Source organism: Balaenoptera acutorostrata, chromosome 2 (genome assembly GCF_949987535.1).
Source record: "Balaenoptera acutorostrata chromosome 2, mBalAcu1.1, whole genome shotgun sequence".
In the NCBI taxonomy this organism is placed as follows: Eukaryota; Metazoa; Chordata; class Mammalia; order Artiodactyla; family Balaenopteridae; genus Balaenoptera; species Balaenoptera acutorostrata.
Window position 1 is genome coordinate 132,391,748 of NC_080065.1, and position 19,323 is coordinate 132,411,070.

Sequence of the window (19,323 nt, forward strand, 5' to 3'; positions counted from 1 at the left end):
TATGAAATGGCCATTACAGGCAAATCTACAGAGACAGAAAGCAGATTAGTGGTTGCCAAGGGCTGGAGGGAGGGGGGCATGGGGACTGCTTAATGGGTGGAGAATTTCCTCTTGGGGTGATGGAAAAGTTCTGCAACTAGATAGTGGTCATGATTGTACAACATTGTAAATGGACTTAACTACCACTGAAATGTACTTTAAAATGGTCAAAAATGATAAATTTTATGTTATGTATATTTTACTACTGTTTAAAGAAAACAGTGCCTGGCATGTAATAAGCACTCAATAAATTTTATTTTTCATCTTTATTCCCATCTTGAGCTCTCAGTTTTCCTACTTCTAGGGTAAAAGAGACAAAATGATCTTCGAAAAGGCTTCTAGCTCTGAGATTATACAGTCTAGTCGGAAAAATCTGTCTTGTGATAGAGAACTCTTTTCGTGAATATCCATTCCCTCCCCTCCCCCTCTTCTGACCTGATGCAGGCCCAGTTCCCCGCTTCTGAGCGCTCATATTTTGAAGCTGCCATCACCTCTTCCACACGAACCCTTCAAGTACCTGACAGATCCCCGATTGCTGGTGACCCGGAAGAGGCTCATAGTGGACTCTCAGTAAATATCTGCTGGACCCACAAATGGCTGAGAGAATCAGTGAAGGAAACAGTGAGTGGATGGCCACTGACTCTGCCCGCAGGCCTCAAGTGGAGCCAACTGCAGCGGAGTTCCTGACCCCTAAGCCAGGTTTCCTGAATGGTGAGCACACATCTTCCAAGAGGTGATACACACCGGCCCAAGGATACCCTTTCCCTGAAAATTCCTTATCACACTTCTATTGGACAAGCCATTATGTCAGCTCTCAAAGCTCCCCATTTTTAATCCGTTGACAAGTCTTCAGAGTAGGAGGGTGGTTCTTTTTCTGCTCGGGTTCAAGTAGGCAGAAGGAAATTAAAAAAAAAAAAAAAAGAGTGAGTGAGCCTAGCCTTCTCCCCGTTCACTTAATACTACCACCTTCTGTTAACATCTCCAGGAGGTCTTTTCCACAGGCCCCTCTCCTCTCTGCAGCTCCAAGCTGTTTGCTGCCTTTGCACCTCTCCTTTTTCGAGCACCCCAGCAAAGCTTGACCTCCTCCTTCCTAATCACTCAGACTTCCTTTCTTTCTTTCTCACTGTCACTTCCAGGTCATCCTCCTCACCCTCTCCCTTTCTCCTGTCTGTTCTTTACAAAGCCTTCTCTCCACTTCATATTTCATTCTCTTAAAATAGCTTGCATAGTTCTCCTCTTCATGATCAGATATGTATTTATTTTTAATGTCTTCCTCCAATCTCAGACACCCGGAAAGGGGGACAGGTGTTTCTGAGCCTTTTAGATGATCTTGCGTAGTTCCTATACCTACTTCATATTTCTACATCTTTTCATATTGACAAGTTGCCATGACTCACTCTGCCATTCCAACATACACACACACACACACACACACACACACACACACACACACACACACCCATGCCCCTTTTCTTATATTCAAGATGAGGGGTTGGCAAACTATTACTCTCGGGTCAAATCCAGTGTAACACCTGATGCTGCAAATAAGGTTTTATTGGCACACAGCCACAGCCATTCATTTACATATTGTCAATGGACAGCTTTGCTATATAGAGTTCAGTAGTTGGGACAGGTAGCTTATAGCCTGAAAAGCCTAAAATATTTACTATCTGGACCTTTAAGGAAAAAGTTTACAAACTCCTATTGTAGACAACTGAGTGACACCTAATCCTTTTATTTGCAGACACTTAGCTGAAAGCAAGCATTGCCAGATACTGTCTTCATTTCAAATCACCTCCACCCACTTCAAACTCCCTGTTCCCCACCAGTAATCTCACTGGCTTCCTGACTCTCCCTTGGTGGTGGGTAGAAGAAAACTGTATCTCTGGAAAGGTTTTCCCTCACTACCAATTGTGTGACATATCATCATTTATCAACTGTATTATTTTGCTTCTTACTCAGTATCCATTTATCATACAATTTTCCATTTCATTGGCTTTATTTATTTCTATCTAAATGACAGGATGTAGTCAGAGGAAAACAGCCCTTCCCCAGTCCACTTCCAACTCCCTGTAAGCACTGCATCTTTTCTCTTTGGATGTAGTCTAGCTTCTTGGAAATAAACAAGTGATTCTGCCTTCAAAAGAGACTGTCATTAATAGTGGTGTGTGGGCTCCGAGTCCTGCAGACCTGGATCTGAGCTCCATCTCTGCCACCATCCTTTGAATACTATCTGCCCTTAGCAAGTGCCTTTAAATCAGGTCAAGCAACCAGCAAGCCACAGCACCCAATAAAAATAATTATTAGGCAAAAGCAAAAATAAACAAATGGGACCAAATCAAACTTACAAGCTTCTGTACAGCAAAATAAACCACAAACAAAATGAAAAGACAACCTATGGACTGGGAGAAAATATCTGCAAACGATGCAACTGACAACGGCTTAATTTCCAAAATATACAAACAGCTCACACAACTCAACAACAACAACAAAACCACCCAATCAAAAAATGGGCAGAAGACCTAAATAGACATTTCTCTAAAGAAGACATACAGATGGCTAACAGACACATGAAAAGATGCTCAACATCGCTAATAATTAGAGAAATGCAAATCAAAACTACAATGAGGTACCACCTCACACCAGTCAGAATGGCCATCATTAAAAAATCTATAAATAACAAAATGCTGGAGAGGGTGTGGAGAAAAGGGAACCCCCCTACACTGTTGGTGGGAATGTAAATTGGGGCAGCTACTATGGAAAACAGTATGAAGGTTCCTCAAAAAACTAAAAATAGAGTTGCCATATGATCCAGCAATCCAACTCCTGGGCATACATCTGGACAAAACTATAATTCAAAAAGATACGTGCACCCCAATGTTCATAACAGCACTATTCACAATAGTCATGACATGGAAACAACCTAAATGTCTATCGACAGATGAATGGATAAAGAAGATGTGATATATATATACAATGGAATACTACTCAGCCATCAAAAAAATGAAATAATGCCATTCGCAGCAACATGGATGGACTAGAAATTATCGTACTAAGTGAAGTAAGTCAGAAAGAGAAAGACAAATACCATATGACATCACTTATATGTGGACTCTAAAATATGACACAAATGAACTTATCTCCCAAACAGAAACAGACTCACAGACATAGAGATCAGATCAGACTTGTGGTTGCCAAGGGGAAGAAGGGGTGGGGTGGGGGGGGGAGTTGGACTGGGAGTTTGGGATTAGCAGGTGCAAACTATTACATAGAAAATGGATAAACAACAAGGTCCTACTGTATAGCACAGGGAACTATATTAAATATCCTGTGACAAACCATAATGTAAAATAATATAAAAAAGAATATACATATGTATAACTGAATCATTTTGCTGTACAGCAGAAATTAACACAACACTGTAAATCAACTATTCTTCAATAAAGTAAATTTAAAAAAAATAATTATTAGGCATTTGGTGCATTTCATGACAACTATCTTGAGTCCCTCTCTACTTCTTCCTTCCCTTGCTCTATCTCCTGGTCTCTTTCTAGGGCCTCCTAGCTTCCAGTATTTTCTGCTTTAGCCACTGAGTTCACCTTTTGGACTTGACCAAACTCTGCTTTCCTATTTCAATTCTGAGAGCCCCATCCTCTTACTCTCCAAAAAGTCTCCCCAGTAGATATTTTATTCTGGATAATCCTCTTAGCCAAGCCAGTGCTAGGTGCTCGACCCCATTCAGGACTAATTCTTAGCTGCCACCACATATTAGGAGAACAGCAAAGTGGTATAAAAAGCAGTTGGACAGTCTAAGAGCTTAAATCCTACTTTGTCCATTTCTAGTTATATGACTACAGGAAGTCAAGTAATCTCTCTGAGATTCAGTTTCTCTCCCAGACTACGTAGCTATTAATACCTATTTTGCAGAGTTACTGTGAGGATTAAAGACAGCAGTACCTTGCATAAATTAGTATTCCATAAATGGATCTTTGCATTAGAGCACACCTTGAACCTCATATTTGTGGCCTAGACTCAAGGAAAAGTAAAATAACAATAGATTTTGGTGGGAACTACTTCAGTAGAGAAAAATTCTATTTTTTAGTGGATCTCCTTTTACAACTTTAACTTTCTTCCTGTCTATATTTTTATCTCCAGCTAAGATTTAAAATCTTCTTCTTCCCATGTCTTTTACTTTGTCCCCATTTACCTGGCTTTGTGTCCCCTTAATCTCATCTGCTATTGAGCAATTTGGCCCAGACTGTACCCGTCTTTCTTACAGAATTTACACAAAATACTTTCCTGGCTTTATACACTGCAGAATCCTGCCCGTGAAGTTTCACATAGGAAACAACCATTCCATACTCTGTTCCTGCAGCTGAAAATGACCACACCACAGGTGTCCATTTCTAGGAATTTTCCACTGACAAATGCTAATGAAGTGAATATGCAAAAAGATTTAGCTAGAAGGAGGTCTATCACTTCCTTATTTGCAGTAGCAAAAGAAGAGAAAGTAAAAATGAAGTCAAAACTGAAACAAAAATATAAATGTCCAAGTAAAAGGCATACGTGATTAAATATGTGATGCCTCACAGTAGAGTACTATACTGCTATTATAAGTTATATTTTGGAAAATCTTTGATGCTTTGTAAAGACGCCATAATAACTTAAGTTTAAAAAAATAGTTTAGGGTTTCAGATCCAACATGTAAGGAGCTAAGAAGTTGCCACTCCATCCTGACAAGGAAAATGCTGAGCAAACTAACACACCAACAACTCTTAAGGTGAGGACACAGGGAAAACCACTGCCCCCCAAACTGGAGAAAACAGGTGAATACAGAACCACAACTTACCTGAACAGAAAATCAGAAGCAAACACTACCAAGGGAACCAGTGCCAAGGTAGGAAAACCTGAACTGGGATTGATGAATTGCTGGAGGCTCAGCATGCACAACTCTGAGAGTTAAAAACCCCGGGGGACCCAGTTATCCAGTTAACAGAGAACCCTCACAGTTCTGTGACTGTTACCTCCAAGAGCTTTCCCTGGTCCTCAGAGTGAAAAATCAGAGAAAAATCCCCTGCTGCTTCTGGCAGGGGGAGGAGAAAAAGAACCCTTTTGAAATACACCAGAGCAGTCTGTTCTTCTTAACAAGGCCTGCCTTCAGAAGTAACTAATTTACCAGAGCCTAACCTGCTGCGGTTTTATCAGAGCCTAACCTCCCTGAGGGGGAGGAAGAAATACCCAGCACTAGCCACCTCCAGCCTCCTGTGTGGGAGAAGGAAAATACACAACTCCAGCCCCCCTCCAGCCATCCTGTCCCACCTAATAGGTGGCAGGGAAGGACTGTGAAATTGGTGAAGTTCACAGTTCAGAGGCACAGGTTCACCAAAAGACTGAGACCTAATCATAGCACTACAGAATGCTTCCCCTACATCCACATCTTACCACCACATTAGTAAAGGTCTATTTATTGTAGTTCCTTTTACCCAGTACATTGTGTCCAGTTTTCAAAAAAAAATAACAAGGCAGGGACTTCCCTGGTGGTCCAGTGGCTAAGGCTCCATGCTCCCAATGCAGGGGGCCCGGGTTCGATCCCTGGTCAGGGAACTAGATCCCACATGCCAAAACTAAGAGTTTGCGTGCTGCAACTACAGATCATGCGCGCTGCAACAAAGATCCTGCGTGCCGCAACTAAGACCCAGCACGGCCAAATAAATAAATAAATATTTTTAAATAATAATAGTAAATAACAAGGCATACTAAAAGCAAAACAAACAAATGAACAAAAAAATACCCCACAGTTTGAAGAGATTGAATAAGCATTAGAAACAGAGTCATATATGTCTGGAATGTTGGAAATATCAGACAAGGAATTTGGAAAAAGTATGATTAATACGTTAAGGGTGTCAATGAAAAAGGTAGACAACATGCAAGAACAGAGATATAATATAAGCAGAGAGATGGAAATTCTAACTAAGAATCAAAAAAGAAAATTGCTAGAGAACAAAAACACTATAACAGAAATGAAGAATGCCTTTGATGGGCTCTCTAGTAGATTAGATACAACTGAGGAAAACCTGAACTCTGAATTTGGGGTTATAACCACAGAAACTTCCAAAACTGAGGAAAGAGAAAAAAGATTGAAAAAGAAAAAAAAACCAGAACAGAATATCCAAGAACTTTGGGACAACTACATAAGGTGTAACATGTACATAATGGGAATACCAGAAGGAGAAGAAAGAAACAGAAGCAATATTTAAAGCAATAATGACTGAGAATTTCCCCCCAAATTAATGTCAGACACCAAACCACAGATCCAGGAAGCTCACAGAATGGTAAGCCAAAAAAACAAAGCAAACAAATGAAAAAACTACACCTAGGCACATCATATTCAAATTTCATTAAATCAGAGATAAAAAAATCTTGAAAGAAGCCAGAGGGGGTAAAAACACCTTACCTACAGAGGAGCAAAGATAAGTATTGCATCTGACTTCTCAGAAATAATGCAAGCAAGAAGAGAATGGAGTAAAATACTTAAAGTACTGAGAGAAAAAAAAAAACAGACTAGAAATCTGAACTTGCAAAATATCCTGCAAAAGTGAAGGAGAAGTAAAGACTTTCTCAGACAAATGAAAATTGAGGGAATTTGTCGGCAATAGATCTGCCTTGTAAGAAATGTTCAGAGAAGTTCTTTGAAGAGAAGGAAAATTATATAGCTCAGAAATTTGGATCTACATAAAGACAGGAAGAGCACAGGAGAAGGAACAAGTGAAGACAAAATAAAAATTTTTATTTTTTATTTTTAATTGATCTAATATGTAACATTTTGTTCAAAATAATAATAGCAAAAATGTATTCCTTTATTTATTTATTTATGTTTATATATAAGTGAAATGAATATCAGCAATGACACAAGGAACACGTGGGAAGAAATGAGAATATTTGGTTACTATATGGTACTTGTACTACCTGTGAAGCAGTACAGTGTTATTTGAAAAGTAGACTTGGGTTAGTTGTAAACGTATATTGCAAACTCTAGTGCAACCAATAAGAAAAGTAAAAAAGAAGTATAACTGATATGTGAAGAAAACAGAGAAAGTGGAATCACATAAAATGCTCAATTAAAATCATAAAAGGCAAAAAAAGAATGGAAGACAAAAATAAGAACAAAGAACAAGGACAACAAGTAGAAAACACTAACAAATACAGTAAATAATAACCCAACTATATCAATAATCATTTTGAATGTGAATGGTCTAAATGCACCAATGAAAAGACAGATTGTCAGAGTTGATCAAAAAACACAACCCAGCTATACGTTGTCTACAAGAAATCAACTTTAGATATAAAGACACATATAAACTAAAAGTAGATGAATGGAGAAAAACATACCATGCTAATACTAATTAAAAGAAAGCAGGAGTAGCTGTATTAATTTCAGAGCAGACTTCAAAGTAGGAAAGTTATCAGGTATAAAGAAGGGCATTACATAATGATAAAGGGGTCAATGCTACAGGAAGGCATAACAATTCTTAATGTATACATGCCTAAAAACAGAGCATCAAAGTATGTGAGGCAAAATCTGATAGAATTGCCAGGAGAAATAGATAAATCCACTGTTATACTTAGAGATTTTAACACCCCTCTATCCAAAATGGACAAATCCAGCAGGCAGAAAATCAATAAAGACATGGTTGAACTCAACAGGACAATCAATAAACTAGATATAACTGATATCTACAGACTATTTTGTCCAACAACAGCAGACTATACATTCTTCTCAAGCTCACACAGAATATTCACCAAGATATATCACATTCTGGGCTATAAAACATACTTTAGCAAATTTAAGAGAATAGAAATCATATAATATTTATTCTCAGACCACAATAGAATTAAACTAGAAATCAATAAGAGAAAGATAGCTGGAAAATCCCCAAAATAATTGGAGATTAAACAACACCCTTCTAAGTAACACATGGGTCAAAGCAGAAATCTCAAAAGAAATTTTAAAATATTTTGAGCTAAATAAAAGTGAAAATACAACATATCAAAATCCATGGGATGCAATTAAAGCACTGCTTAGAGGGAAATTTATAACACTGAATGCATATATTAGAGAAGAAGAAAGATCTAAAATCAATAGTGTAAGCTTCCATCTTAAGAAACTAGGAAAGAAAGACAAATCAGATCCAAAGTAAGGAGAAGAAAAGAAAGAACAAAAATTAGAACATAAATCAACTAAATAAAAAGAAAAAGCAATAGTGAAAATTAAACCAAAAGCTGATTTTTCAAAAAGATCAATAAAATTGATAAGCATCTAGGCAGGATAATTAAGGAAAAAAGAGAAGACATAAATTAATTATATCAAAAATAAAAGAGGGGACATCACTATAGATCCCATGTACACTAAAAGGATAATAAGGGAATATTATGAAATACTCTACACCCATAATTTTTATAACCCAGATGAAATGGACTAATTCCTTGAAAGACACAATCCACTAAAACTCACACAAAAAGAAATGGACAATCTGAACACTTAATGGTGAGAAACTCTAAGGAACTGACATTATCCAACTTCAACACTTACAGTAATCAAGACAGACTGGTTTTGGCAAATGGATAAACAAATAGATTAATGGATCAGAACAGAGAACCTAGAAATAGACCCATATAAATACAGGCAACTGATCTTGGACAAAGGAACAAAGGGAATACAATGGAGCAAAGGTAGTCTTTTTCAACAAATGGTGCTGGAACAACTGGTCATCCACATGCAACAAAATGAATCTAGGCACAGATCCTATACCCTTTACAAAATTTAACTCAAAATGGATCACAAACCTAAATGTATCAATAAAATCCAAAATTCTAAACCCCTAGAAAATCAGATAGAAGAAAACCTAGATGACCTTGGGTATGACAATGACTTTTTAGATACAACAACAAAGGTACAATCCATGAAAGAAGTAATGGGTAAGCTGGACTTGATTAAAATTTAAAAACTTCTGCCCCACAAAAGAAAATGTTAAGAGAATTAGAAGCCACAGACTGGGAGAAAATACTTGCAAGAGACACATGAGATAAAGGATTCTTATTCAAAAAATACAAAGAACTCTTAAAACAATAAACAGTAATAAAATGAACAACCCAATTTAAAAATGGGCAAAAGACCTGAACAGACACCTCACAAGAAGAAGACATACAGATGACAAGTAAGTATATAAAAACATGTTCAGCATTGCACGTCATTAGGGAATTGCAAATTAAAGCAACAATGACATACTACCACACACCTATTAGAATGGCGAAAATCCAAAATAGTGATAACACCCAATGCTGGCGAGGATGTGGAGCAAAAGGAATTCTCATTCATTGCTGGTGGGAATACAAATGGTACAGCTACTTTGGAAGACTTCTTACTGCTTCTACTTTGGAGATTTCTTACAAAACTAAATATACTCATCATATGATCCAGCAATCACACTCAACTTAGTCAAATGAACTAAAAATTTATGTCCAAGAGAATGGACTTGAGGACACGGGCAGGGGAGGGAGAAGCTGGGGCAAAGTGAGAGTAGCATCGACATATATACACTCCTGAATGTAAAATAGATAGCTAGTGGGAAGCAGCCACATAGCACAGGGAGATCAGCTCGGTGCTTTGTGACCACCTAGAGGGGTGGGATAGGGAGGGTGGGAGGGAGGCTCAAGAGGGAGGGGACATGGGGATATATGTATGCATATGGCTGATTCACTTGGGTGTACAACAGAAACTAACACAGTATTGCGAAGTAATTATACTCCAGTAAAGATCTATTAAAAAAAATAAATAAGGGCTTCCCTGGTGGCGCAGTGGTTGAGAATCTGCCTGCCAATGCAGGGGACACGGGTTCGAGCCCTGGTCTGGGAAGATCCCACATGCCATGGAGCAACTGGGCCTGTTAGCCACAAGTACTGAGCCTGCGCGTCTGGAGCCTGTGCTCCACAACAAGAGAGGCCACGACAGTGGAAAAAAAATTATGTCCACACAAAAAGCTGCAAATGAATGTATACAACAGCTTTAAGTCCTAATTGCCAAAACTTGGACACAGCTAAAATGTCCTTCAGTAAGTGAATGGATAAATAAACTGTAGTTAATCTAGACAATGGAATATTCAGTGCTAAAAAGAAATGTGCTATCAAGCCATGAAAGGACACAGAAGAAATTTAAATGCATATTACTGACTAAAAGAAAGCAATTGAAAAGGTTAGATATTATATGATTCCCACTGTATGACATTCTGGAAAAGGCAAAACTATAGAAACAGTAAAAATATTTATAGTTGTCAGGGGTTAGAGGAAAGGGAGGGATGAACAGGCGGAACACAGAGGATTTTTAGGGCAGTGAAAATACTCTGTATGATACCGTACTGATGGATACCTGTCACTGTACATTTGTCAAAATCCACAGAATGCACAACACCAAGAGTGAACCCTAATGTAAACTATGGACTTTGGGTGATGAGAATGTGTCAATAGGTCCATCAAGTGCAACAAACATACCACTCTGGTGGGGGAAGCTGATGATGGAGGAGGCTATGCAAGAGTGGCGCAGGAGAAATATGGGAAATCTCTGTACTTTCCACCCAGTTTTGCAATGAACCTAAACCTGCTCTCAAAAATAAAGTTGATTAAATGTTTTAAAAAGTGGTAAAAAAAAAAAAACTGTTTAAAAACAGATAATACCGCATGTTCCCACTTTTATTTTGGAGTAAAGAAAATACACTCTTGTGTTGATGGCAGTTTTTTCTCTGAGAGATTATGACAAAAGGCAGTTTATGTTTTCCTAATGTGTATCTATCTGGTTCACCTTTGTTCCTCTAACATTAGTTTTTGATTGCTCACCTACATAGCTGATGCTTAGTGAATGTTTTTGAATCAGTGAGAAAAGAGAAAATTAGTGCATGAAGGGAGATTTGGGGATTCTTCATCATATTTATGGTGACCCTTGTTATCCACACCCCACTGGCCCAACCCCAGGCATATATATTTATAAAGAGTACACTCAGCATTAGCCATCACCTGGCCTGCAGCCTCACCACAAGCCTTCAATGGTTTGGAAATTTTCTCTTAGATACTGGTCCCTAAAAGACGATATGTCCCTGAAGGACTCAGGCTGACAGTGAACTCATTAATGACTATTATATTGATATTAGAACCACTGACTGCTATGGCTTTGCTCCAAAGATCATAGACTTACAAGCACTCACCCAACTGGGTGGGCAAGATGAGCCACCAGGGTACAAGAAAAAAATATCGGGATTTATATTTATGATGATATCTCTTCTTTTTTAGTTTGTACTTTTTCTTTGTATCTAATAATGTCGTAAGATAATAATATATTATTTGTAGATGTAATTTATATATATGCACATGTGGGTACATATATGTATATATACACATATATAGAAAGAGAGCATGCTCAAAAAATTTTTGCATAAAGGTACACAATCAGAAAAGTTTATAGACCACTGGTCCAGCCCCTTCATTTTAGAAAGGGGGAAACTAAGACTCAGAGAAAAGGGAGGCAACTTGCCTAAATTGTATAGCTAGCTGGTTAAAGGAAGCTAATGCTTTATCCAGTTGTCTTTTTTCTGCCTCATCTCACTGTTTTTTTGATGGAGTTGAACTGCTTTTTGAATGCCATGTGAGTCCACGTTAAGAGTACAGATAAATTTTAACATGACATTTTCCTGAACGTTTAGTTTTTTAAAAGTGCTTACACACCCAAACAGACCTTCTGCCTCCTCTTGCAAAAGAAGGGCTGAACTTGCATTCAAGGATTCCATTCCCCTCGGCCAGATTTCCTCTTCCTAGGAAGCTTTATCCACTGTCTCACAGGAACATTATTTGATTACTGGAAACTAATCATAAAGAGAATCAGCTATAGAAATCGCTCACAGAAAAGTATCACAGACCATCCTCTGGCTTCTAAAACATTACTTACAAGAGCCGTCAGCAAAACCTTGTCTCCAGGGCCCATTACTTTGAGGGAACTCTGCCAATCGCAGCATTACTTAGAAGGCACATTTTTTATGTCCCTCAAATGCCTACTGTCAGACTAAACTAAAGTTCTGAATGGTTTCAAACACATCCAAGTTTGGCTAAGTAAATGTACTCCCAGATTCAAGTGTGGCCTGAGGGCCAGGTAAGTAAGAACTTTTTTTCCCAGCCTGAGTGCAAACTTTAGTTTGTCTGAGCAGCCTTGTAAAATTCATTTACACTACAGGGTTTCGATTTGGATGACTAGAGAAGGCTTTATAAGCCTAGAATTCTATTGCCAGCTGTCTTCCTTTGTGTAGGTTAAGGAGGAAGACTTCAATTTCTCTGAATCATTTTGAAAACCATCACCCAGGACAACAAAAAGACAAATGGTAAAAGGTAAGAGGCACAGCTCATTTGTTTCAAATTCTCTCCTCCTACAGCCCAAAGCCCTGCTGACTTCATAGGGAAAAATCTTGCACAAAAGTGGCCCATGTGAGAAGCAGGGAACTAGAAATGACCCCCAGTTCCCGAAAGGGAGTTATCAATAGACCCACATAACCATGTCTTTACTTTGTTTTCACTGGATGACAGAGTCTGCAGAATCATTTGCTCTTGGCAGACGATATATCATAATTCTCCTCCCTTTAGTAATTTCCTCACTGCTAGAAGTGATTTCCTTTCTGCATGCGTGGAAACCTTCTTGACAAATGGTGAAAAAATATTTACTTTTCACTTAGAATTGCTTTTTTATGTACTGACTGTCAAAAATCATAAACAAAAAGTTATGTGGAAGAGTTTGGCAATATGAATGCCTATCATGAGAAAAATGTAAATACATAATTTAATAAGGTGTTTACAAATAGATCCAGAACCACAATAGAAACAGCCAGTAATACCTCAAACCTGGAACATGGCATTTGGAGTATAACTCAGTGACATTTTTTACATTTTTATTCTGCCAAACACTTTTGTTATTTAACCCTTTCATAATTTATTCTTTTATTAACTAAACTCATTTCCGTCAGGTGGGAATTAATAACTAGGTATGCTAGAGACAAAGCATATTTTAATTTTATCATGATATTTTAAAAACCTCTTTCTATAGCTTCAAAATCAACTTGGAAGAATAAGGATTTTGCAGCAACTGTTCTCAAAGACTGAGCAACTGAGCTCCAAGAATTCTGAATAACGGACTGGCAGGGAGATGGAGACGGTTTCTAAGGTGTATGTAGTGGGAAGGTCCGTCCTTGCCTTGCATTACAGTAACATGTCTGGAAAAGACATAGATAAAGAGATAGAGATAGAGATGTCAGGCACATAGAAAGTGCTCAAAAAGAGATACTTATTATCAACTCTGCAGATAGTCCAAAACTGGAGTAAGGGATATTGTACTATAGAATTAAGCTTCAAAATTATCATTATAACAGAAAAATTAGCAAAATGGTGATGAATATTACAGAGGAAAAAAATAAAATCCTGCAGTTAAAATATTTTTTCCTTTTGGTTTTGTTTTAAGTTCAACTGTACCAACATAGTATGTAGATATCCTGGCTTATGTGGAAAAGTTTCTGAAGGCTGAGTGACATGGAGTTTATTATGGAGACAACAGTAGGACATGGATTAATGAATTATTATGTGTAATCTTTACTACAGAAACATATGTTGTGTATAAATCACGGAAAGTAACTAGCCTAATGCATTTTGCCATGGCCATATCCCATCTAGAACACTGTGTTCAGTTCTGGGCACTATATTTTCAAAAGAATATTTACAAAATATAGTATAACCTGAAAAGGAAATCCAAGTGATAAAAGGCTCATACAATGCAGAGCTGAAGAAGCTAGGAATAATAAGGCTAAAAAGGAGAATTTTAGGAAGAATGTGATAATTGCTCTAAAACATATAAAAGGCAGTAAAAATCAATGAGTAACAGTAACTAACATGTATTGAGCACCATACGCAAAGTAGTCACTGTTATCTGCATTTCACAAAAGAGAAAAACTAAGGCACAGAGAATAAGTTACACATTTATGGTCATATAATTTGTAAGGGTTGAGCCAGTTTTCATCCCACTAATGCACCCCAGATCTGGGAGAGATCTTAAAGCTACTTCCCAGATATTTCTAACCTCTATCTTACAGGATCCCAGTAAGATTGTACTGTCTCAGTTCTTTTGAAGTGGGACATGGACTGATGATTTGCTCTGGCCCATGAAATATGAGCATAAGTCATGCTCATGACTTCAGTGTGGGAGTTTAAGAGTCTGTGAGCAATTTACCACGTGCTTTTACCACCATGGATGTGAGGACATGGGACCTCCATCAATCTAGATCTCTGAGGAGCAATAATGAACAGAGCGGCCCTGCAGATCCATCATAGACAAGGAGCAGGAGCAAAAAACAGTTATTGTTTGATTAAGCCACTGAGATTTGGGGACTGTTTGTTACTGTGGCATTACCCCACCTTTTCTGACAGATACACAAGCCTACATGCCTAAAATGATTAAACTATCTCAGAATAAGGAAACATAGTTATTCTTATATTTCCAGTGGTCAGAACTAAGAATACTTTGTAGAAACTACAGGTGGTAGACTTGGGCTTATTTAATTTTTTTAACGTAAAGTCATCCAAAATTGCTTCATGAAGAAGTGAGCTCCCTGAAAATGGCAGTATTTAAACAGAGGCCAGATGATGATTTTGTACCTATGTAGCAAAAGAGATGGCTTCATTAAGGGGGTTTTATCAAACTTTTATCCAGCACCTCCAATGTGCCAGGCATTTCAGCCACGAAGATAAATCCAAACACCCAATCCCTACCCTCAAGGAGATAATCAAGTTCAGAAGTAGATAACCTCTGCTGTCTCTTCTAACAGTGTGATTCAACCACATTAGAGATAATAACATGGTCTGGATGAAGCTGACAGCAAACCCGAACTTAGAAATAACCACGTAGCACTAGAAATTCTGGTTGTATTATTATTTTTCAATTAAGAGGCAAAAGTACAGGGTTTGCAAAAGGAAGGAAAACGAAAGACTTGTTGGGTTTAAAAGAGGAACATTTTCCCTTTCTCTAGTTACCATTCTTAAATCTTGCAAACCAGGCATATTATCTGGCTTACATCAGGGGTGTTCCAGCAAAGGGAATAGTACTGACTCAGAGCAATTGTTACCGACCTTTTCCATCACTTCTCCCACCCCTTAGAGTCAGGAAGGGAACATTTCAATCCTGATCAAAGTCAGACCTGAAGAGAGGCAATAATCTTTCCCTAGGGCCATTCTTCAGTTTAGAAATCAGCCAAACCGTTTCCTAAAGATCAGAAGATTTTTCCTAAAAGGGTATTTGAACAAGGCCTAGAGAAATCCCGTATACTAAGGATAATGTGAAAATCACAAACTAAATAAGTGATTCCAAGGCACAATGACATTGGTCCCCAAAGGCACCTTAAAACAGTACTAATTTCGGTACTTTCTTTCCCACTATTAATACTTAAAGCTTTATTATTTTTAAACTTCCAAAAATCACACAGTGCAGAGAAGTTCTGTCCTTTCACTGGCTCGCTGCATTTTAATGGAAAAACATCTAAAACTTGGGTTAGCATTAACTGTAATTGTTCTCAGGCAAACATTTCCATTTCAGGTTATTATTCATAACAGTATTAGCACAGTATAATATATGCAGCTGGATTTTGCAGCCATTATCTAGACAAGGGTGAGGTATCTGATTACTATTGTTCCCCAACTCAAAAGCGTCCGTTTGAACTCTGAATACTCCAACTCTGCCCAGGCCCTGAATTTTCTGAACTATGGTCCTGATTTTCTATGAAATAAACAAATAAATCAGGGCAAGCTGGGTTTCAGTGCCATATCTTAAGTCAGCTCAGTGTGACATGAGTTTCTAAAAAACACACACACAAGAAATTGGCTTTGGCACAAGGAAAAGCAGCAGGGAACTTGCAGCTCGCACTAGTTTAATGTGTACCCTTAATCCTCTCGCCTATTTTTTAAAAAATACAATTAATACTCTTCCAAAGACAGCTGGATCCCCAGTCTTGTGCCAAGCTACCTACACAAATATACTCTTTACAAACACAGATGTGAACTGTCGATCTAGGACAGAAGAGAGGCATGGGGTTTTGGGTGTTTAGTCTAGTGGCTCCACACTCAAAAGTTTCAGGGACAGAGCTGATGTCGGAAGAGTGAGAGGGGAGACCGCCCACCCTGTACTTTCATCCGGGTACTATGGAGATGACCCCATTTTCCCAGGACCAGTCTGCCCTCTGCCCTGGTGACCTGGGTTGAGATTTAATCTAGAGTCCGAGGGGAGACCAAGACAATTGTGCTGATGGGTACTCAGACCTAGAGAAGGGCTGGAAATCACTCAGCCTTCCTGGGCTGGCCGGGCTGACACACCCACACAGAACCGATGGCCCGGGGATGCGGCAGGGAGGCGAGGGGACCCACGCACCCCGTCCCGCGCGCACTAAGATGCTACAGTTGAAGACACGCGCGAATAATCCAGATCCGGGCCGAGAGGGCTCGCTGCACTCAGAGGAGGATGCCCTTTTCCTCCCCCTAGTCCTCCATCCCCTTGCAAAGTGAGCAGGAGAAAGTTGCGCCTGGGCCATGGCGCCCCGGGCTGGGAAGGGAACGAGGGCAGGCGGAGAGGAGCTCCGGGCCCACCTACCTTGTCCTTGGGGCCGAGGTTCTGCAAAACCTCCTTGCCCGTGGCGCTCCGGATCTCCACCCCAGCGGGAGCGGGCGACGCGGGCGCGGGCTCCCGGCTCTCCTCTCGGCCTTGGCCCCGGCGCGGTGTGTCCCCCTCGGCGCCGGATCGGCTCCCCGAGCCCCGGGCGCTGCCCTGGCTGCTCCGGGGAGTCTTCGCGCCCCGCTGCCCCACGCTCAGGGCATCGAAATCCAGCGTCTTGCTCTCGAAGGCGCCCTCCACGTTGCAGAACATGCCGCCGTACTTCTGCCGCGGGACCTGGTCGGTGGTGCCCGGCCTGGCCAGGTACACGGGCAGATCGTCTTCGTGGGAGCTGTCCCAGCCTCTGCGGCCCGAGGCCATGGTTGGATCGCGACAGTGGCCCACGGGTCCTCTTCCCGAGAGGCGGAAAGGGCAGCCGCCGGCAGCGTGCGCCAAGCCACAGTGATTGGGGCGGGAGGAGGCGCCTGAGCCTTCGCGCCAGAGGCGGCAGTGCTGCTCCGGTTCCTGCCAGTCCCCTGCGAGCCCCGAGCCAGCGGCGCGGGGGCCGGAGCGGCGGCGTGTTCTGCTCGCCCGCCTCGCCCGCCCTGCCGGCCGCACCTCCTGCGCGCCCAGACCCTAACGTGTGGCCTCCCGCGATCACGCTTCCCCGCCGCCCATCCAAAGGAGAAATCCAATTTGGCGCGCGCGCGCGCACACACACGCACGCTTCCCGCTCGCCCAGCAACCCTCAGATTCACACTCAAGAACTCGCCTCACTCACACGTGCGCACAAACCCTGCTTTACACACACTCACTCCGGAGTTGGCCTTCCAAACACAAGTCTCTCTGCCCTACTAAGATAAAGAAACCTTGTTGGCTCAGGTGGGTTGATTTAAAAGCCAAGTCCTTCCTGATTTAGAGCAACACACACGCACAAACTCAGATTTACCAGACTCACAATCCCAGACCTGTCTCATCCTAATCTTAGAATTGTCTCACAGTTGCTCCCAGTTCTAGAATCTGCCTCACAAACCTGCACCCTCACATAATGAACTCCTGAATTATTGGTTTACAGAGCCGTACAGACAGACCAGCTTACTTCCCTGACAATCACAAAAACCTGTAACTGACTCACACATTTCAACCCATTCTTACTTCATATTTACCACCCTAGATTTTGCCTTTTATCCACCCTTAATTTGCATCACACACAATTACACGACAGATCAGACTTGCCTTGCAAAATACTCTTCATACCCTGTCTTCATAGCACAGCCCCCTGGCTGATACCTCACTTACTGAGGCCAGAACTGTACCCTTGACCTCACACAAGGGTCCAGATTTACCTCAAGAATGGACAACCAAAGACTTTGCACTTCCTGTTAGCTGATACACACACAGGTTTTACTCGTGCTGGTGCACACTCTCACAACCCCATCCTCTTCTCCACGTCCACCCACATGCACTCTAAGCCAGACTTTGCCACATAAACACAGAGTCCACAAACTGCAGAGCTCACATCGTAGGTGCCCACACAGCCTAAACCCTGAACCTGTATGGCCCACCTTCCACTGGGCCCCGTCTCATAAATTCACTCATGCGGTTATTTAGTATTCCAACATGAACTGCATGCCTATTATGCTCTTCAGAAGGTACTGGAGCAACAGTGTGAAACAAGGCAGATGGGGGCCTGTCCCCAGCAAGAGTGTAGACTACAACCACCCATCTGGATAGCTCAGTCATTCACTAGTCTGCCCACTTCCTCTTCTGAATTCTCCACTACATCATAAGCTCCATGAAGGCAGATACCCCATCTGTTTAGTCTACCTTTGAATATCTTGAGTCTAGAGCATCTATAGGCACCTAAGGTACTCTGTAAATCCTTTTTGAATGAATGGATAATGATGACAATAATAAAAACAACAATAGGGAACATTTATGATGCGGTTGCTGTGTGCCACTCATTATTAATGTAATTGTTTCGCATATTTGTATTAATTCATTTAATGCCCATAAGCATCTGGCAGGCTTCTCGTGCACACAGACAAGATCTGTAAAGGCATCTGCACTGAAGTTGATGAACTGAAACTCTGAACTCCAATATGGGGGGGAATTAGGATATTGGAAAATGGGATCTCGTTGACAGGCCTGTAAAAGCCTTGGAGGTTTGAGGGATGGAAGTTGACATGAACTCAGATCAAAGCCAAGTATGTTGACACAAGTTATACTTATCCCCAGTGAGGAGAAAGACACTTAAAAACTGTCTGTGTTCTATCAAAATTACTCGTGATTTCTTAAGCTGACTTCCTCTGGGCAGCTGCTCCTTTTTAACAAATGCTGGTTGATGATGGATGGACTCAGAAATTCATGTGAGAAATCGGGAAAACAGGCCATTCCCTCCCTCTTTGCTCCCGTAGGTCACTTCCCCCCTCCTCTTTCCTATTGCTCTCATCCTTCCTCCTTTCATTAATTCACCTACAGACTGTTAGTGGGACACTTGCTATGTGTCCAGCATTGTCCTGGGTTCCCTCCTCTGTGGAACATAATTCTAGTGGCAGGGAACTGACAGTAAG

The 19,323-nt window shown here is 40.6% G+C and overlaps 1 protein-coding gene across 1 annotated transcript in view; it reads right to left on the bottom strand.

Annotated features, from left to right (window-relative positions):
* Window positions 1-17,447, bottom strand: part of DPYSL3 (dihydropyrimidinase like 3) — a 113,568-nt gene extending 96,121 nt beyond the window's left edge. The window contains exon 1 of the mRNA XM_007194190.2: window positions 16,751-17,447. Coding sequence (XP_007194252.1) covers window positions 16,751-17,131 — 381 coding nt within the window. The 5' untranslated portion in view covers window positions 17,132-17,447. The remainder of the gene's footprint in view (window positions 1-16,750) is intronic.
* Window positions 17,448-19,323: the final 1,876 nt, after the last annotated feature.